We start from the raw sequence: 22,308 nt of genomic DNA, 5'->3' as shown, positions 1-22,308 counted from the left end.
TGAATCATGGAACACTACATCTAAAACTAATGATGTAATGTATGGGGATTAACATAATAAAAAAATTTAAAAAAATAAATTAACCCATTTAATTCTTATAAAAACTTCGTGAAATAGGTCCATTTTTCCCATTTTATATACAAGGAAACTGAACCAGGGAGGTTAACGCATATCAGGTAGCAAAGCTATTATGAGGCAGAACTGGGATCTGTGCCTACGCAGACTGGGTCTAGCCTGGCTCTAACCAGTAAGCCATGCAGCCTATCTAAAAAATGATGTGACAGGCCAGCACAATGCCTGCCTGACAGTAAACCCTTGAAAATGTTCATTTCCTTCTGAACATAATGGCGCTCAAGTGATGGCGACATGTGCAAATGGTCATGAGGCCTGCCTGCTACATCATCTGATAAGCTTCCCATGCTATATGCGCTCCATGGAAAGGGGATCTTGTCTGTATCATGTATTACCCTCCTTACTACATGAATAGAATTTCCAAGAAGACTAGAAAAGCTCAAACCATTTTAACTAGCTCTTACTTCATCCATGCCAATAGGGATGTCTTTTGTTCTTTTGTTGAATGATTAAAATGTCATTACCCTGGGCCAAGGCAAAGAGAGAGAGGTCAACCACTTCTATTCTTTGAGCTATTCTGGGGGTCTTTTGACACATCCCAACACATCAATTACACCTTCCATTACAGGCACCATGACGGTTCACACCGTATTAACTGGTATCCATTCTCCCTCCCATCCCACCAAGTTGTTCCAGTTCCTTCTTGAGCATACCACTCAGGGAGGAAGGCTGGGAGGAACGCATCTCTGCAGTGCTCTGGGCCCATGCCTGCTTCAGACCTGGGGAGCACATCTTGATTACAAGCACTGGGGCACACCAGTCTGCAGAGCTCTTCTGGCCAGGCTAATAATCCTTACATACTCTAGTTGGTACCAGCAAGCTTTTGTCTTGAGAATATTTTTCTAGTTTTTTTTTTTTTTTTTAAGATTTTATTTAGTGGGGCGCCTGGGTGGCTCAGTTGGTTAAGCGACTGCCTTCGGCTCAGGTCATGATCCTGGAGTCCCTAGATCGAGTCCTGCATCGGGCGTCCTGCTCAGCAGGGGGTCTGCTTCTCCCTCTGACCCTCTTCCCTCTCGTGCTCTCTCTCATTCTCTCTCTCAAATAATAAAATCTTTAAAAAAAAAAAAAAAAAGATTTTATTTAGTTATTTGACAGAGAAAGCCACAGTGAGAGCTGGAACAAAGCAGGGGGAGTGGGAGAGGGAGAAGCAGGCTTCCGCAGAGCAGGGAGCCCGATGTGGGGCTTGATCCCAGGACCCTGGGATTATGACCTGAGCCGAAGGCAGATGCTTAATGACTGAACCACCCAGGCGCTGCTGTTTTTTTTTTTTTTTTTTAAATAAATTCCATGTCTTTTCTTAGATTACGTACTGGTTCATTATCAATATTTTATGGTCCTATGTTTAATCATTTAAAAGGTTCTACACTAAGTGCTATACACTCATGCTCATAAAATTCTCACAACTGATGACATGGTAGCTCAATTCTATGAAGATTTTTTTTTTTTACATTTTAACATCTCTGAAATCAGGATGCTTCTTATAAACAATACCATATCAAAGTTGTGATATTGTTTTTTTTTTTTCCTCAGTGTAATAAGATATTCTTACATCTTAAAATCAGTGGTATTTTAGATTCAACAAAATTTGCTAAGTACCATATTGATTGCTATTTTAAAGTTGAACACAGGGAGGCTCAACATGTTGCTAAGTACCATATTGATTGCCATTTTAAAGCTGAACACAGGGAGGCTCAACATCATTCAACATGCAACATTCGTTGCATTTACATAGCAAGCTAAGTAAACATATTTGCATGTCAATAGAAGGAACTTTCATTTATCTTCTTTTTAACAGTTCCTTGCAGCCCAAAGACAGGGAATACATCCCATAATATGTGCTCACAGCTCAGGCTCTGGAGTTTCACTGGTGCTCAAGTTCCAATTCTGCCACCAAATGAGTGTGATTTGGGGCATGTTGCTTAAACTTAATAACCTCATCTGTAGTCAAAATAATCTAACCCCAGAGGGTTTCTGAGAGGATTAAGTGAGATAACCTATGTAAAAGCTCATAGCACAATGAGAGATACAGAGTGGTCAACGAATGGCAGTGATACTTTCATAAAATAAGGGAAAAAAGGGAATTAATTAGGTCTGCTTTGCTCTTTACCCCCAGCCCAATCTTATTACAAATAATATAATACCAGGGCGCCTGGGTGGCTCAGTTGGTTAAGCAACTGCCTTCGGCTCAGGTCATGATCCTGGAGTCCCGGGATCGAGTCCCGCATCGGGCTCCCTGCTCGGCGAGGAGCCTGCTTCTCCCTCTGACCCTCCCCCCTCTCATGTACTCTCTCTCATTCTCGCTCTCTCAAATGAATAAATAAATCTTTAAAAATAATAATAATAATAATATAATACCATTACTGTGCCTCTTTGTTCCTGTCATGTATCAAGACATTTTGTGGGCATCGGGTGGCTCAGTCGGTTAAACATCTGCCTTTAGCTTAGGTCATGACCTCAGGGTCCTGGGATCAAGTTCCATGTCAGCTCTCTGCTTAGCTTTGAGCCTGCTTCTCCCTCTCCTTCTGCCTGCCACTCCCCCTGCTTGTGTTCTCTCGTTCTCTCTGTCAAATAAATAAAATTAAAAAAAAAAAAAATTTTTTTTTGTATGGTAAAAATTCTAGTTCTAAGCTTGAAGACGTCTACTGCCCATGCTAGCACTCTACAGTCATTTCAGTTCTGTACAACATCCTGAGCAACATCCTGCTTTGTAGAAGGTCAGTCCTCTGTACTAGGTAGTACAAAGGAATTCAGGGTATAGAAGGAATGACTCTGCCCTCAGGTCACTCCAAATCTAAGGATGGGGATACGCAAACATAAGATTCATGGTTAAAATATGCCAAATACTTTAAAACAAGTACAAAAAGTCTGAGAACATGTAAGGAAGAGTTCACATCTAGAAGGGAGCATAAGGAAATGCCTCAGAAAAGAGGAAGCATTTAAGACGGGCCTTGAGAGCAAGAGAATAGATAGCAGATCCTAGGAACAGAAATGCATAAACAAAAATAAATAGGCTAATTTTTTTTTTAACCTATGATGGAACAGACTGTAACAGAATAACCTTCACAATTAACAGAAGATTAAAAAAAAACAAATAGCAATTTAAGATGAGAATAATCAAGGCAACAAGGACATGAGGGGCCAAGAGCCTAGAAAAAAGGAAAATACACTGAGGGGAGCCGTACATTTGCTGCCTCCCCAACTGCCCCCAACCCCCAGGGAATTTGTGAAGTGGGATCTCAAATCATAGTGACCAAACAAAGCAGCAGCCTGGGGCTTACTGCAACCTTACAAATGGGGGTGAAACAAACAGGAGTTCAAGGCTACCTAAGTTGCCAGGACACATAAGACCAAGGACCCACATAAAAAGGAACGAAGAGTACTGAGAACATTCTGCACACAACTTCCTCCTAGGCCTCTGATGACACCTGAGCTGTGCATTATCAATGGAAGATGCTTTCAAACCGTTCAGAAAGCAACTGTTCAGAGGCTACAGAGCCAATCAGCTATATTGGCAATCTCAGTAGCAGAGGGCAAAATCTGCTCCTCTGGATGCACCGAGGTTGGGGGCGGGGGGAGTTATCTGCTAAGTAACCTGAAGGGCCATGCCCAAGGAGTGAGGAGGACAGAAATTAACCAGTGTTCATCACAAAACCTGTGATGTACGTAAGTTATCAGGCCCAAAATGCCAATAGTGCCAAGGTAGAGAATTCTAATCCAGAGGAAGTGGTCCCTAAACCTGTCCCAGATACCACCCAAGTGAGTGTCCCTCCCAACTACACTTCTCCCCTGCTAGGTAGTCTCCAGTAAGGCAAACTCTTGGGGCTTCATGGTTTTCCTTGATAAAATAAAATGATTAGGGGCCCCTAATCATTTAGGGGTGGCTCAGTCCGTTAAGCATCTGCCTTCGGCTCAGGTCATGATCTCAGGGTCCTGGGATCAAGTCTTGATCGGGCTCCTAGCTCAGTGGGGAGCCTGCTTCTCCCTCTGCCACTCCCCCTGTTTGTGTACGCATGCTCTGTCAAGTAAATAAAATCTTTTTTAAAAAATAAAATGATTAATTCGTATTTTTTGTCAATAAAATAAAGTGATCAAAATTGATGATCTCTGAAATCTTTCAGTAAAAGTCTGTTTCTATTTTGTGGTTGAATAAGTAATATAAGTAATACCCGGGTAATTCTGGTAATATAGACGAAAAAAATTACAAATCCACTGACCGGCAGGCAGATAAAAGGTCACGCTACAAGGGCCTTTTTGGCCTACTTGCACCCGGGGAGATTTGTGAACAAGATAAAACAATGTACATATGTAAAGAAAAAAAATTCTCAGGAGTACTCTAATAAGAATCTTACAAGTAGAATATACTAGGAATGTTAAAATAAGCAACAGAAGAACACTAAAAATAGACAAGTGAATTACTGAGCATGAAGAACCACAAACCCAATTAAAGAAAATCTTATTTAAAATCAAGGGTGTAGCAATTTAATGAGCAAGCAAAACTGTTCTGGGATTACATGAATCAGACATCATCCAAGTCCAATTAAAATTCTAAACTATATACTATATATACACACACGTATACACACACCTATTTTTAAATTCCCATAATGACAGTAACAGTATCATTCTTTTATTTTGACCTGGAAATATTTTTCTGGTAAATGGGGTTTGGCAGTGGCTTGCAATGTTAAGAGTAATTACAAACTTAGGAAAATCACAGTAGGATAAATTTGAAGGGAATGATTTACTTATAAAGCTAAAAATAACATTCAGTGGTAGAAATTTGCAGAGACCCTTTTACTTTAATAGCATTAGTAGACAAAAGCCTGATGCAATTCTCTAAGAACACCATCGTTTTTAACTGATGGGAATAAATCACTCGAACTAGAACTATTCTTTACGCCACAATTTACAGACAAGGACTATAATATACCAAAGACATGACCATATCCACAGGGGACAAGGTTTGACTTGTGGAACAATTAAATCCATAGTAATTTATACCTTATACTTCAATAAAAAATATTTCTTGTGCAACCAAGGAATTACATTGCTGCAGATATGCAATAAATTTAACAATGGCAGACTAAGTTTCCCAATTCTTATGGGAAACAAAGTTTCTATACAGATTATCTATAAAGAAATTTTTCCCTTCATAAAAAAGTACACTGAAACAAAAATTAGTAGAAAGTCAAAGAAAGCCTACACGCCTCACAATATACTTGAAATTTATATAGATCTGGATTAAAATACCAGCTTTGCTTCTGTCCATCTGTGCCTTTGGGCAAGTTTCCAACTCACAGGGTCTGTGAAAGGAGTAAAGTATGAAAGACACCTAACACAGTGCCTAGAGCCTTATGTGTTCACGAGCATCCACTCTCTTCCTTCTAATATTTATTAAGTCCAACCAAGATTTGTGGAGTTCTAATAAACAAGGTGGCAGATTTAATATATAAGCCTGGAGCCAGAAGAGGTGATTTGCTGAAAGAATGTCTGGGCTTATTCATAAAAGTAGAATTTCCCTCAGTGGTCTTCCATGGGAAGAGAAGACGGGGCATGCGGAAAGAGCACAGTGGCTATTATTTATTATTCCCATTTACATTATTTATTATATACATGCCCCCCCCCCAAGAGTGGCTGCTGATGGGCTCGGCTCCCCCACTATCATCTGGTCATCTCACCTGAAGCTTTGTCAGAGCTCCCGTTCCGCGGGCCCTAATCCCTGGGGAACTGGTGTTGGGCCTGTTGAATGGCCCTAAACTCATGAATAGCAGCAAGGCACAGTCCGACTGTGTCCATCACTGCGTTGCTAGACAGCAAGGCACGGGAAGGTAGAGAGGGTTATGTCATACCTTCTTGCCTTTGAACCCTGCTGCTCTGTCACCTTGGCAACTGGACACCCACCCGTTTTGGATGATCCTGTTTCCTTGAGTCTCAGGTTTTTCTTCACCTGGAGTATAGTTCAATAACAGCAAACACTGTACACTTATAGAACACTTGTCACATGGGGTTGAAGTAGTAGCTTCTTCAAACTGCCTCTTAGCTACAGAAAGGAAGCATGTCTTCTTCGCCAGAAATTTCCATTCCTTGAAAAAGATGGATGGAATCTGGGGCTGAGACTCACCCAGAAGCACATGACAGTGGAGTGAATACTGACAGTGACACTCCCCCACCTCCCACCAATCAGCCCCCCTGTGTGACATCTTTTTTTTAGAAATATGGTGGTTACCAGATAGGCCAAGCAAGGAAATGGCCTATTTCAGGGTTACTCTTCCTTTGAAAAATGATGCCCCATTTCAATAAGCAAATCAATCAAGGGCCAGAGTTTGAGCTGTTGTTTTCTTATTCAAATTATTCTGATGGTAAAAGTGATGAAATGCAAACAGGAAACAGAATATATTTGCATGAGTCAATGAACTGCAATTGTTTTAACCGAACAGTGACAGCAAGCACTGTGTTCCAATATCCTAACCTACTCAAATTTCATTTTAATGTCAATATCACTTACTCTGAAATGCACAAAATGTACCGTAGTAATTACGTGCCACCTTTTCAAAGAATAAATATAAAAATAATGAGCAGACTCATGGTTATGCTACGGTTCAAAAATGCTTCTAAGGTTCTATTTAGCTTCACTAAAGAAAATGGCTTTTTTTCCTTTTACCTACAATGTATTTTTCACAAGAGGACTAAATAAAACACAAAGTCTTCTTGAGTAATAAGCTAAGATATACTTAATATAGTATCTCCCGAAAAAAGGGAGTAAATTGGTTAGTATTAGACAGCAGTAAACCAAATTACAAGAGTCATTTCATTTTACCAAAGAGAAGATGACTTTCTAGTTTAAAAGAATCAAGTTAGGTAAATGGTTTTTCAAGATAGTCATAAAGGTCAACAGGATGAAAGATACTAAAGACTTTTTAATGTACAGAACTTAGATTGTATGTAATAAAGCATCACTGCATTTTTTTTTTTTCTGAGCATGGCCCCGTGAGAGGGACATTTAACCTCTCCTGTGCAGGCTTAGTGTGTGCAAGGTGAGCCTCATAAGAGGCTGATTATTTCCTTTAAATGCTTGGTATGAAGGCCAGGTACCTCCCACCAGGTGAATGGCATCAAGATGAGTCATGATTCACCAGATTAATATTACCGCAGATTAGCATGGGTTTCTTGAATGATTGCCAGTTACCAGGGCAAGGGGCTAGGAGGCATAAAGCACCTGCACTCAGAAAGCTCACAGTCTAGCAGGAGATTTCATCTCAATAAAATAGAATCCGTTTCATATAATCAATGCATTTATGAAAGGAAAGAACAACAAAGTAATGATGCAGTATGTGTTTTCTATAGAAATAAACTCTTAAATTGATAGGGATAATATCACTTAATTGCTTCAAACTCTGTGCATATAGTTAAGAGCCAAAAAGTAAAGGCATGCAAATACGTAAGAAATTAAATACATTCTAGAGAAAACTTCAATGCTGCAACCAACAGTTGCTTTAACAAATTCCTTACTCAGATTTAAGAGAAAACTTGAGATTTCTCTCATTGCCCAAAAGGTCACAATTTGGCGTATCTCACCGATCATTTGTAATTTACTATTTTCCTTCATTGGAGAAATCCTGACATCCTCTTCCCTGCCCCATTAACTTTAGATTCTTCTGGAATGAAGTAGTGTGTACACAGAGAGACAGATTCATAAACTATACAGGTAGGGTTTACCATCAACCTATAACCTTGCAGTAACACTCGGGTCCCCTTGAAGTATGACGTCTACCAGATGCCCAACTCCGAGTAAAAACATCCAGGCAGCACTATGCCCAGCTACTTCTTTCAGATCTCTTGCTGTATTTCATAACAGCTGACTCCAAAGGACATTTCTATTAGATTATCCGTTAAAAAAAAAAAAAAAAAAAAAGACCCCTTGCAGACCTCCAGAGCAAAGGAGCCATGCAAAACTCTGGAGAAAACCTGCAAAAATTGAGCGTGGTGACTAGTAACTCTCCCTGCCCACTTGAGTGCTTAACTCCCATGATTCCAGAGCCACCATACTGTACTTTACTGAAAGATATTCCCCTCAGGGTACAGGCGACATAAGAGCAAGTGGAATTGAGAAAAAAAAAAAGTTGGTTAAATAAGGGGGAAACAGATAACATGTCTACCAGATATTCCTGTTTGGGAGTCATTCTCACACATTTCAGAAGTATAAAGAGATGATTTGCTGTATAAATACATAATTCTATCAGAAAAGCTGGAGGAAAGCATTCCAAAGGCCCCGAGGTGGCAGTAAGTTGGGCATATCTGAGGACCAGCAAGAGGGGCTGGGAAAGACAGAGGGAGGGGAAACATGGCTGGAAAAGAGGCTTGGACAGGAGGCAGGGGCCAAGCCGGGCCAGGCCCTGGGGGTGGCAGCAAGAACTTGGACTTGGTTCCAAGTATGATACGCAGACCCTGGAAGATCTGAGCCAGGGAGTGATGTCCTTTGATTTTTGAAACTTCATTCTGTCTGCAGCATGGGGACCAGACTGCAGGGGGCAGGAGGGGAAGCTGGACATCAGCCAGGAGTGACAGCGGTCCAGGCAGAGATCATGATGGCTGGGAATCAGCTGGTCAGATTGTAGTCTGAGTCCGAATATATTTATTTTGACAATAATCATAGTTAACATTAAATGCTCACAGTTGCCCCTTTCCTGCGTAGCGTAGGTTCACAACAGTTCTGATGGATAACACATGAGGCCCATTCACAGGTGAAGACTTAGGTTAATCACTTGCTTCCTGAGCTTCCAGTCCTCTCTGCCCGGCAAGACTCTCTGTTCTTGGCAGCTCCTTTTCCACTATGCTCAAATCCTAGAGTCCTCCCATCACTCTCACCAACCAGAGAACTTCAAGTTTCTATCTCCATACCTATGGTGCTTTAGGTCTCCCTAGGCAAGTGACTCTGTCAGAGTCCAGGCCCAGGCCAACTGGGTACCAGATTTTTTTTTTTTTTTACCACCATCACCACCATATGAGGCCTCCCGAACTGGGTAATGACAACCATGAGGTGCCAAATGTGATATTTCCTACTCAGTAAAAGTACCATGGCAATCTCTACCTCTTATGCCAGAAGCCTACAATCAAGATAACGAACATTTAGCACATCACTGAAATTTCACCCAACTTAATTAAAATGTCTAATCTTTTCTGACTCATTATTGTACTCTTTTTGACTATTACAGAAGTTTGTGTGCTTTCCTGTACTTGCTGTGTTTGCCATCTGTTTGTGTTCTTGCTGGTCTCCAAAATCTGATTATTAGTCAATCACTACCTCATGTCTTGAAATAATACTTATTGTATACACCCTCATAGTTTTAATTATAATCCTGAAATTTAAAAAATTCCCATGTAGAATTCAGATACTATCGAAGGAAAAAAACAGTAGCTCTTTAAATTATTAAGAACTATGGAATGTAAGAACTCAAGGAGGCCTTTGGATTCACCCAGTGTGGTGGTTGTCAACCCCAGCTGCACATTAGAATCATCTGGAGAGTGCTCTGCCCACCAGACTAATTACATCAGAATCTCTCCATGTGGAACCTGGGCATCTGTAATTTTTAAACTCTCCAGGTGATTCTAATGTGCAGCCAGAGTGGAGAATCACTGCTCTAAACCATGACCCCCTCCAGGAGCCTCCTGCTCATCACTTTCAAATGGAAGAAAAGGAGACCCAGAGCAGGGAAGTCACTTGCCAATGGTAAAGCCAATTTGAGGTAGAACCACAACTGAAACCTGCATTTCCTAACACAATCTGCACTTAACATCTCCAAGACTTAGATAAAGGTAAGGGAACAGAGGGGGTTCCACCAATTGCAGTCCTAATGATTTTATTACCCAGGCTTCATTTCTTCTGATTGGCGCCCTTCTGTATCTTGCCCCAGCTGCCAGACTGGTCTAGCTTGGAGCAAAGTCATGCAGAAAAGCTAGGCTAGGCCCCCACAGCAGCACCTGTAACTGACAGACGTATTCTTTCTCCTTCAGTGGAGCCATCCTAGAGAGTGAGCATACCTCTGAAGACTTCACTAAGTGGGTTACCAAAACCCTGCTCGACGCTACCCATGAAAAACCTCTAACTAGTCCCATATTGAGGAACTTGACTGAAGTAATCATGGATATGCACCCATTTTTAGGTAAATAAGGATGTTTACAGTAGCACTGTTTATGTAGGGGGAAAGTGGGATCATCACAGAAATATCATGGAAACAAATTTCAAAATGTACCCTTAAATTTAAGAAAACTATAAAACATGCAATATATTCCCAATTTGGTAAAAGTAAATATGTATCCACATTATGAAAAAAAAAAAGATTTGAGTGGTTGGGTTATAGATGGTTTTTATTATCTTCCCTCTTTTTAAATGTTCCATATTTTCAAGTTTTTTTTTTTTTAATAAAGATTTTGTTTATTTGAGACAGCAAGGGAGAGAGAGCACAAGCAAGGGGAGTGGGAGAGGGAGAAGCAGACTCCCCGCTGAGCGTGGAGCCTGATGTGGGGCTCGATCCCAGGACCCTGAGATCACGACCTGAGCTGAAGGCAGACGCTCAACAACTGAGCCACCCAGGCGCCCCTTAAGTTTTTCTATAAAGCATGTGTCTCTCATTTAAAACGAGAAAAATGTATTTTCTAAAGCAGGACAATAAACACATGTCCAGAACTGTATTTGGTTACAACTTGTTTTTGATACCCTTCTGCTCATGTCTTTTTCCCTTCAGACCAAGGACATGAACCAGGCACTTACTTCCTGCCACATTCTACAGGAGGAATAAACATTTTAACAGGAGACTCTAATTAGAATCTCCCTGACTTCACTTACGTAAGTCAAAAGCTAAGAAAAATTTTAGTGTCAGAATATTTTTTCATGACATTAGAAACATATTCATGGTCTATCTTTCTAATCTCCAGGTTATTTAACAGATCTTAATATTTCCTGAGCACTTTCCATGCACCAGGGACTCCTAGGCTTTGGGAACTTTACGATGAACAAAAAATTAAAGCCTGTTTCTTGTGGCTCTTATGTGGGGGCGGGGGGAAGACAGACAATGGAACGTGTTAATGAGAAGTAAAATGAAGCAGGGGAGGGGTAGGGAGTGCTGGGAATGGTGAGTGGGGGAGGGATGCTGCTATTTTAAATAGAGGAGCTGGAGAGTGCCTTAGTGGTGAGGTCACTCACTTTAGAGAAGGGACCTGACAGAGGCAGCCAGTCCTGTGGGTATCCAGGACGAAGACCATTTCAAGCAGCTTTTTACACAGTTCACACATATTTCTGGTAAATAAAGGGGAAAACATCTTTCCTGTTCCACTATTCTTTGGGACATTTGAAATCACATTCCTGATGGAGGTTTAGTTGAGTTCACAGCTACAGAATAGCCTGAAAAATATCTTCTGTGGAAAGTGGGGACCAGAAAAGAGAAAAATTTCAGAAAAAAAAAAAAAAGGATTTGTGCAGGTCAACACTTAGAAAAATGTCCCATCTTTGCCTTTTCAATAGTGTTTTAGTGAACTATGTAAAAAAAACTATGATGGAGAGATAGGTTGAATTGGTTAAAAAAGAAAACATTGCTTGGATCTTACCTAAAATATGTACTAATTATAGATTTTTGCCTGGAAAGGACATGAATGAGCCATACATTTAACACAAAATTATTTCTAATCTTTAACCTTTATTAAATGCATGAACCTGTATTTCATACAAAAAAGGCTAACAATCTATGCATAAGCTTTAATTTTATGACAAATGATTATTTCTACTAAAAAGTGTTTCTACACTTATTATGGAAAAGACAAAAATTTTTAAGATACTTACAGAAATCAATTACCAATGCTTTTGAAGTAAAAGAAATTTAACTTTCCTCTCATATAGAAAAAAGGACTAGAAACATAATATTTTTATTTCAATCTGTAAAACACACTTCTCTTACCTTAAGTTAAACTGCCAAGGGATTAATCCTTTAGAGTTTAAAATAAAAGATGACATTATACCTATAGACAAGGTTTCCATGGGACAAAACCACTGTAATTGCAGCTTCATAAAGAACAATCATGCAGCACAAGGCGGCCTTTTTTTTCTCTCGGGGTTTTATATTACCAACAAAATCCTCAAAAGTGGAGATAATCCGAATAGGATGTGAGTTCCATTTTAACTCAAATTTACCATCTCTCACTTTACATGATCAAATACAGGGAATTCCGGCATCACCTCAGTCACTCAGCAGTAAGGGAAGATGGCCTCTAGAGTGTTTACAACATGGAGCATCTCCTCTAGGGATAAGCCGAAGACTTTCAGGGGCTGTTAAAATATTAAATTCTTTATATACTAACTTTTATGTTCAGAAATGCAACGATAATGGTTACGTTCCTTTTCAAAAACGGAGCCTGGTTTCTAGACAAATTAATGTTGCATCAAGAAGCACAACTGCTCCTTTCTGAAAAACTAGAAGTTCTGAAGTCCCAGGTTCTTTCTAAATCTTTCCAGATTTCCTAGTCATAAAATTCCTTCCTTTTTGAGAAGCCTGGGGATCTTTAAGAACAGAGCCATCAGGAGAGAGGAGGATGGAAGGCTTACTGAAGATTGAGAGGTGGATGGTAGGATTCTTCCAAATCCCCCAGACATGTATTTCTATGACCCGAACTGAGTAAACAAGTCATATGGTTTCTTGAAATGCCCAGGCCATATTAAATTACACTGCCAGGAATGTTATCTGACACTGAATTATGGCTTTTAATAACAGAGTCTGGAATTCCTGGCTATTGGAGGTCTGTCTGCCATTAGAGAGTCAGGTGAAGAAGCAGTTCCGTGCCACAAAAGTAAGTACATAAACACTAAGTGCGGAGGGTGCAATTGTTTGGCCTGGGAGGTTAAGAACAAGCGTAAATGATATTTTCCTCTTAAGACACATAGAGAAAAGCGAAGTGGAAACTGAGGCTCTTCAGTGTTTCTTAAATAACCAAATGATAGAAAATCATGGGTGCTCAGGCTTCAGAAGACCCTTAAGGTATCAGCCAGTGGAACTCTGTGCACGACTCCTACATTTAGCAATTCCACAACAACCCCGTTCAATTTCAATCTGAACACAAGAGAAAGCTTCATCTACCCCAGGAAGCCTCTCCCCCTCATACAGTTCTATCCCTGTGAACATTTCCCTTTACTAAAAGAAGTCTGCTTTCTAGAACTTCTCTTCATTCACCCTGGTTTGACTCAATAAAGCGGGGGCCCCAAATACACTGGCCTTGGGGTTGAGGCAGGGGCATAAAGGAGTGGCACAGGCCAGAAGTGATGGGGACTAGGGCCAACTGAAGAGCACATTGCCCATATCAATGGCTAACCACTGTTCTGCTCCAGCCGGCTGCTGCCATGTGGGACACAAGTCCCTGTCGTCACTTCTTGTGATGAAGAGCCAGAAATCTGAATTTTAGTGGAAATATTCTGATTTTTGAATGTATAAGGAATTATGGAGTTCAAACAACTCTTAGTGATCAACTAACCGAAACCTTTTATAGGGAGAGAAAACGGAGATCCAGAATAGAAAAAGCGACTGACCCCAAGCCGGTTAATCAGAGGCATGCCTGAAGGCAGAGAGCCCTAAACATAAGGTCCCATCTCTTCCAGCACAAAAATGCAGCCTGTGAGTCAACAGTGCATCCAGCCCATAGACTTGTTAAAGTATTCTGAACTAAGAAATCAGCTTTAGCTCACTTCCTGTTGTTATCCATTAAGTCATCACAGTCCACGTCTAGTTTTTATAGCATCCTTTCAAGTTGCGGGAATATGAAGGAGCAGTTATAAGCACACGCTCAGGAGATACACTACTCAGGTTTGCAAGCCTGGTTCCACCACTTGCCACCCGCAGGGCACCTCTCCTGTCCAGGCTTCATTCAGTTCCTTGGTCTGTGAAACGGGGATAATAGTATCCATCTGAGTGTTGTTGGGAGAATTAAATGAGCTAATATGCATAAGGTGCTTACAACACGCCTGACCGAGTAAGCACTCCATGGCCAACATTATTACTTCCCAGAGAGAGAACTACAATATGCTAAAGAAGAGAGTTAATGCAAACATACTAATTAAAGCAAAACCACACATGTCCTAGAAAGTAAATTATAGCAGCTAGTTCCTTTATAGAGGTTAAGGCAAAGGTAGACTTTAGAAATTAAAATACCGGCCACAAATGTAGCATGAACCCATAAATTAAACTCTTAGCACCCACCAAAACAAGAAAGTGTCAATAAGCTTCCTGTTTTCTCCTCCAACCCTGGTCAAGTCCTAATATACAAAGGATATACTCCATCCTGGGCTCCTCCTCACCAAGCTGAGCTTATTCTCTAAACAATTCAACCATCTCTTCCCTTCTGTTGTCTCTAAGGACTATTAGGGACCAAGTCCCTCAAAAGTTCTTCCATTCTTTGTGCAAGACTGTTGAAGCTCAGATGTGTACCTCTGAAACAAATAATGCAATATATGTTAAGAAAAAAAAAGTTCTTCCATTCAGCTAGACATTTAGTCTTCTCATTTCCCTTTCACTATACACTAGCAATAGACAAAGAGAGCAAATACATTCTTTAAAAATGTATCCTTCCTTAAATGTCACAACCCAGTCACAAACTGTCTCCACACACTCACAGATCTACCATGTATATCATGCAGGTCCCTGCTAGCAGATTTCAATTTAAGCCAAGAGCAAAAGCGCATACGCAACAGGAGAATCCTCAAATGTTCACCAACCATCAGAGGGAGCTGCAATACCCTGTCTCAAATCACAGAAGCCACGAACAGAAATTAGCACTACCGCTCTGGTCTCCAAAGCAGGAGAGGGTAAATAAAGCGACCTTTCCCAGGGCCTCAGTGCACCCTAAGGGTCTGATGATCCAGCTTAAGGCTCTGTGTATCACCGTGTACAATGCTTATAAGGGTTACATTTATTGACTGCTAGGTGCCGGCTAGAGGTAAGCACCGTACAGGTACTGACTCATTTAATTACCATACGAACCAAGGTAGGTACTGTTATCTCATCTCACAAACAGGGAAACTGAAGCCCTTGAGGTGTGCAGTCACTTGCTGAAAGTACAGTGAGAGGGGCACCAGGGTGGCTCAGTGGTTTAAGCGTCTGCTTTGGGCTCAGGTCATGGTCCCAGGGTCTCGGGATCAAGCCCCGCAGCGGGCTCCCTGCTCGGTGGGGAGCCTGTTTCTCCCTCTCCCTCTGCCCCCTCCCCCTGCTTGTGCGTGTGCGCACACTCTCTCAAATGAATAAAATCTTTAAAAAAAAAAAAAAAAAAAGATACACAGTAAGAAAGCAGGAGAGTGAGGACACAAACTCAAGTGGTTGGCTCTAGAGGTTACACTGATTAACCACTTCCCAAAACTGCAACTACAGATTTCTGAGATTTCCTCAGACTGTAGCCTAAGAAGGTTCACAGGCATCTGACCAGCTCCAAGGAGGTAAGTGGGGTCTCGGGGCCTTTACCTTGCCCCTGACAGTTCACTTCTGGCACTCTCACTGGCAGAAGCAACATTCCCATATAGCTTTTACTCAAGGAAAACTTAGAGGCTCTCTAAAGCACAAAGAAGGCACTTCCCCACATCCTTTTATAGGGGACATGTAAAATCTGTGGTCCGTGGGCTTTAATTGGAAGAGGTAGATTTTTCTCTATTAATCTCTCTTCTGGTCAGACAAAAAGTGTATGAGCTCAAAGTCCAGGAAAAGACAAGTGATGGCTAGCAAGGAGAAAAGGAGCAAAATGAAAAGCGGAAAAAAAGAAAATCAAGAGTATGTTAAAACTATTAGTCCCCAAGGAAATGCAGCTTAAAACCACAATCAAGATACCACTCTTCAACAGTCTGGCCAAAGCAAAAAATGTAACAAGTGTTAATGAGGATATAGAGAAAATGGAACCCCCATATAGTGCTGGTGGGAGTGTGAAATGATGCAGCTGCTTTGGGAAACAATCAGGCAGTTCCTCAAAAGGTTGTGAAGGACCCAGACATTCCACTTCTATGTATATACCCAAGAGACATGTCCACACACAAACTTGGACACAAACATTCGTAGCAGTATTATTCATAAAAAGCGGAAGCTACCTAGATGCCCATTAATTGATGAATAAATGAAATGTGGTATATCCGTACAAAATATTTGCAACAAAAAGGAATGCATACATGCTATAGCATTGATAGTGAAAGAAGCAAGGTCACATAAAACCGCATATTACATGGTTCCATTTATAGATCTTCCTCAGCTTACAATGGCATTACCTCCCAATAAACCCATTATAAGTTGAAAACGCACTTAGTACACCTAACCTATGATCATAGCTCAGACTAGCCTCCCTTAAACATGTTCAGAACAATTGGTCCACAGTTGGGCAAAATCATCTAACCCAAAGCCTATTTTATAATGGGTTGAAGATCTAATTTTTTTTTTTTTTTTTTAAGATTTTTATTTATTTGACAGAGAGCGAAAAGAGGGAACACAAGCAGGGAGAAAGGAAGAGGGAGAAGCAGGCTTCCCGTCGAACAGGGAGCCCGATGCGGGGCTCAATCCCAGGACCCTGGGATCATGACCTGAGCTGAAGAGAGACGCTTAACGACTGAGCCACCCAGGCGCCCCAAAGATCTCATGTAATTTATTGAATGCTGCACTGAAAGTAAAACAGAATGGTTATATGGGTACAGAACGGTTGTTAAGTGTATCAGTTGTTTATCCTCCTGACTGAGTGGCTGGGAGCTTCTGGGGGCTGCCGCTGCCGGGCATTATAGAGGATCAAGCTGCATATTGCTAGCCCAGGAAAAGATTAAAAATCAAAATTCAAAGTACAGTTTCTACTTTATTTGTATCACTTTTACACCATCATAAAGTCAAACTATCGTAACTCTAACTCGGGGAACTATCTGTAAATGAAGTGTCCAGAAGAGGCAAATATGCAGAAAGTAGATTAGTCATTGCCTAGGGCTAGGGGGTTGCGGAGGAATGAGGAGTAACTGCTAAGGCACAGAGGGTTTCTTTTTGGAATTAGTGGTGAGGGTTGTACAATTCTCAGTATAGTAACAGCCGTTAAATTGCATACTTTGTGTGACTTGTAAATGCGAATTCTCTCTCCATAAAGCAGTCATTTTTTAAAAGACTTTTAAAAACTGGTTACCAAGTAAAACTACTTGTGTATTCCAGGAGAATCTGTGTCTTTGTAAATGAGAGACCATATTGCAGAAGTTGTAGAAACCCAAATCATTTCAGCAAGGGAAAAAAAAAAAAAATCAGAAAGTCTATATGGAAAGGGGAAGGGGAATTGATTTCTGTTTAATTTCAAGGTAGTGGGTGTGTTGGGGTCATATCACCCCAAATGCATAGATATTATACGATGGATTGCATAACTAAATTCTGACCTGCTCATCTGAAAGCTATCAGTTCCAAAAATAAAGGATTTAGAGGAGAGGTGAGATTTAAAAACAAGAAAAACAGGCAAAGGCTGACATTAGTTAGCTTTTTGGAGACTCTAAAAGTTTACAAATGTAAGGATCCTCTGGCATGTTGCACCCCATGTTCACAAAATAAGAATATGGATTTGAGCCTAAAATATACACCATTTCCTAAGATGAATTTAGAAATTGGACTTAACTAGAAGTAGTAGAGCCTTCAAGTTCTGGAGCTGAGGGTAAGACATGAACAGCGAGATCAGTGCTGGGATCTCAGTGTTTGAAATTTGGGAAAAATATTTAAAAGTGAAGGGTCTGCCAAGCCACCCAGTCATGTATCTCCTTAATAATGAGCCTGTAGCAGAAATCAATGCAATCTCTGACTAAAGTGAATACAGAGTCCTAAGGTGGCAATATGTCAAATGACAATATGGAAGTCTCATGGCCATTAGCTGACACCGCGTTAACATATTTTTGGAAACAGAATAATAGAGAATTTCGTTTACATTTTTTAGCCTTTAACTTTCAAACTATTACCAAACTGTTTAGTCCCACTCTGTCTTAAGCATCATTTGTACGGAAAAATCAGCCTACTGCTTTCTTTAAGAACAGGCAAGTCATTAATTGATCCAATGTGTTGGCAGTTCTGGAGAACCTTTTTAGACAGGAACAAATGATGCCTCTTTCTGTTCAAAGAAGCCAAGTTTAACATCTCATGCATACGCACAGAGAAACATTTAAGGAATCCTGCTAATTAGCTAACAATCCTCTCGGAATTTACAGAACCAAAAAAACCTTCACAACCCCTCAAGTCAGAGTTTAGATATTAAATGTTTAAAGATACTTTACATGACCTAAAGTGCTCCTCCATGGTCCTCCAAATCCTTGAATATCATAAAGTTTAAGTAGTGCTCCTAGGACTCAATGTTGGGGTACAATCTTTTCCCCCACAAAACTGCTGAGCTCCAAGAAAATATATCAAGTGTTCCTAAATGCTGTATCATAGTGTTTCTAAGTGAACTGCCTCTCCTCTTCATTAATTAAGGGGCTGCATTTTTCTGGCCTATGTGTTAAAAAGCACTGAACTTTCCCCATTTCACCTGTTTGTGTTAAGCTTGACAGGTTCCTTGTTGAAGGCAGCTGGTGTTGATTAGCAGAGGCAGACCAATGCTATACCTCATTAACAGGTGATAACAGCTCTCAGAAGGAAAACTTGTTCCCAAGAATGCACCCCCCCCAACAATACAGCCAAAGCTTAGTTATTTCATTTCAGTAGCATCACTGTTTACTAAGAAAATGACATTTTTGATCAGGCAACTCCAATCAGAAAATGCATCTGTCATTTCTATCCCCCCGCCCCCTTATGGATGCTACGGCCTCAACCCAGGAACCCCTCTAGGGAAGGAGGGCCCAACTCAAGAAGGCCAGTCTGCTAAAAGTAGCTGGTTATGGCGGAGAAGCCTGGAGAGGTTTTTTTGTTTTATTCCTACCGCGGAAGCAGTGGTTATGTCAGGCCTATGGATAAATAAATACGAGTTTCAGGGCAATAATGTATTTCTGGCCCTGGCACCCCTCAATCATTAAGAAAAGCTTATTCTTTCTACCCTGAAGTCGCCTCATTCTCGCCAAAAAGAAAGCCTTCAGCATAATCTCCCAATTAGGCAAAGGATAATGCAATACTGGAAAAGTAGGCATAACTTTATGGCCACCATGCTCTTCTTGGCTGGTGGAGGATTATTTACCATCGTGCCTGCACGTCAGCTTCTCCGAATGACACAGAGCACAGGACTTTTATTATTATTTACGATGTGCGTCAACCCAGCGGGGGGGGGGGCTCTTAATCTCCCACGAAGGGCTGAAACCCGACTTGAAGGAGCAAGTTAGCGGTGATGAGCTGCCAGCACCAGTAACCCTACCCGCCTCCTGACACACAAACGCCCGCATCAGGAGTGTACCTGATGCACACACTAGTGCAGAGCTGAGTTATCAGATCTACCGGTTCCAAACAGGTACGGGGCCGGTCAATAAATATGCAATATGCGAGCCCTGCTCCCAAACTTCCCCTTCCAGATCCTCCTCGGAAAAGTTAGCCCACCTCGGCTAACCCACGTCGCAGCGGCGCTATGCTAATCGGAACACACTCTCTGGTACCCCCCCCTTTCCCCCATCCGATTAGTCCTGCTCTGTAAACCCCCCGAAGTAACGCGAAGCAAAACTTAATAGGCACAGGGAACAGAGACGCGTCTCCTGCGCAGACTTCCCAGAAAGGAGCTAAGAGGCAGGCGCTGGATCCTTCTCGGCGCCTACATCCCCTGGGGCTCCCCCTCCCCCGCGCCCGCTGCGCACCCGCCCGGGGCGCTTACCTGCATGGGACATGGTGATGGTCTCGTTGGTGTTGGAGCCCACGTTGAAGATGACCACCGCGGAGGCGTTCTGTAGGAACGCGTTCCGGATCTTATCCCTGTACGTGCAGTTGCCTTTGGGGATGAGGGCTATCCAGTTCTTGCCGTGGGCCGGGGCGGCGAACTTGGTGTTGGGGTCGCAGGCTAGGCGGTCGTGGGCCGAGCTGGCCATGACCACCTCCCCGCGGGCGTCCTGCTTGGGCGAGTGCTCCCCGTAGCGCCCGCACTCAGTCTTCTCGGTGTGCAGCTCGGTGCCGCCGCCGCCCGCCACTCCGGGCCCGGGGTCCGGCGCGGGCTCCGCGTAGGTGATGTTCACGAAGGCGGTGTACCATTCCTCCTTCTCAGCCACGGTGAAGTCCAGGCAGAGCAGATGCACGAAACAAAAGGAAAGCAGCCATGTTGAGAGAGCCAGACTACGGCACGCTTGGATGAGAGACCTTGCCATCTTTATCCGCCGGGGCCCCCTTCCCGCCCCCCACGCCCTCCCCCCGCCCCGTCCCGTCCCTCCTCCCCAGCCCCGGCCAACCCCGGGCCGGCGGCTTCTCCTCCCCCTCCTCCTCCCGTTCACTCCGGGGACCCGAGGGCCCGCGGCCGGGATGCGCAGCCGCCGCGGGGGCCGGATTCCGAGTGAGGGGATGGCGCCGGCCCCTTCCCCTTTCAGCTGGAGCGTGGCGGTTGCATTTCGCTTCAGCGGCGCTGGACGGGCGCGGGCGGAGGAGGCGCTTGGGCTTGCGGAGGGGTCCAGCGGCCGAGTGTCCGGCTCCTTGGCGCGGCTTCTGCTTCTCTCATAGGGGTGGCAGGGGCCCCAGGAGCTGCGGGGTGGCGGCTCCGCGCGCTCCAGCCCCGGCGGGGGCGGGCGCGGCTGCTCGAAGCCCGAGGTGCTGCCGAGGGCGTCCCGACCGCCGCCGCCGCCGAGCGCTCGGGGGAGTGGATCCGGCTGCTGGCGCGGCGGCAGCTTCTGCGGCGCGCCGGCTCCCTAGCGCTGGGGACGCTGCGCTCCTCTCTTCGCCGGGTGGCCGCACCAGGGACACACTTGCTGGAGAAGGGACGGCTCGGGGGCAGAGGGAGAGAGCGGCCGGAGGGGAGTACGAAGTCTGTGTATGTCCGTATATGTTTGTGTGTGTGTATAATGTGTGCGTGCAAGGAGGAGCTTAGTGTGATGTCAAAGATTCTGGGGTCCGCTTGCCACGCTCTCTCGGTCTTTCTTGATGGGCGGCAGCGACCCCTGGCGGGTCTCAAATTCAACCCCGTCTCGGACTTGGTCCAGGTGGGGGCAAAAGGGGAAGCGACCCCTAGACCTATGCGTGCAGGAACAACTTCCTGCGCCTTAAATATAGCGAAACGAGCGTGCCTCTCGTAAACAACCTTATCCTGTGCAGGAGAACTGCAGCGAGCTCCCTAATTACCCACCCTAGGGCCAAAGGCTAAGGCAAATTGGTAGCGAGGGCCTTCCAACACCACACCTGGAGTATCTAGGGCAGTGACGATCAAATTTAAGTGTGTAGAAGCATCACCTGGAGGGGGGATGTTAAAGCTCAGACTGATGGGCCCTGCCACAAAATTTCTGATTCACTACATCTGGGTTAGGGCTCCAGGACATACCTAACAAGGTCCCAGGTGATGCCCATGCTACTGGCCTAGGGACCACTCTATTAGAGGGAGTATAGGTATGGGTTTCTTTCCTCCCATCTGGAAGCAAACATGTGACATTTGTTTTCTTACAAAATGGGTGTTTCTATATAAGAAAAGAAACCGAGTGAGCTGTTTCTCCACTGTGTTTATTTGGGTTGTCATGACTGGTAGTGTCAACAGGCAAGGGAGGTTTCTTTGTGTTATTGTTTATAGTGTGTTCTCCCGGTAGAGATAGAGATCACAACTAGTCAGCAGAGAGTACAGCCCCTTCAAGTAGTGTTCTTCAAACTGACACAGCACAGTCCCTTGCCATTTAAATGTTTGGATGGTCGTTATACTTTACACCCACAGTTTCCTTGGCTTGAGATACCTGCCGTATAAAATCTCTAAGATAATTCGAGTGATGGTTCTCAATCACTCACGTTGAACTTCCCACCTGGCATTCTTTCAGAGAACCCAGGACTCAATGATGAACAAAAGCCCGCCTTTTCCCTAAGACCTTAATATGTTTGCAGCTTTCTGTTAATGACAGTCCCCCAGCACAACCTCTCTTTTTCCAGCAGCAGTGCAAGCAGCTGGTGGCTGTTTGGGGGAGAGCAAGGAGCCCCAGCTATACCCAAATTGGAAGCAGGCACAAGAAGAACTACTTAGAAGAATTCGTCTCTATGGTATTTGATGTGCTGGTTTTGTGTGTTTTCCTAACTTACT

At 43.1% G+C, this 22,308-nt stretch overlaps 1 protein-coding gene across 1 annotated transcript in view; it reads right to left on the bottom strand.

Annotated features, from left to right (window-relative positions):
- The window catches only part of RNF150 (ring finger protein 150), a 236,200-nt gene extending 215,115 nt beyond the window's left edge, over positions 1-21,085 (bottom strand). Inside the window, exon 1 of the mRNA XM_081813116.1 lies at positions 19,930-21,085. Coding sequence (XP_081669242.1) covers positions 19,930-20,413 — 484 coding nt within the window. The 5' untranslated portion in view covers positions 20,414-21,085. The remainder of the gene's footprint in view (positions 1-19,929) is intronic.
- Positions 21,086-22,308: the final 1,223 nt, after the last annotated feature.

Source organism: Leptonychotes weddellii, chromosome 2 (genome assembly GCF_054177405.1).
Source record: "Leptonychotes weddellii isolate Sample4059 chromosome 2, ASM5417740v2, whole genome shotgun sequence".
Lineage (NCBI taxonomy): Eukaryota > Metazoa > Chordata > Mammalia > Carnivora > Phocidae > Leptonychotes > Leptonychotes weddellii.
Note: the sequence above shows the minus strand (reverse complement) of the source record. Positions and strands in the feature narration are given on the sequence as shown.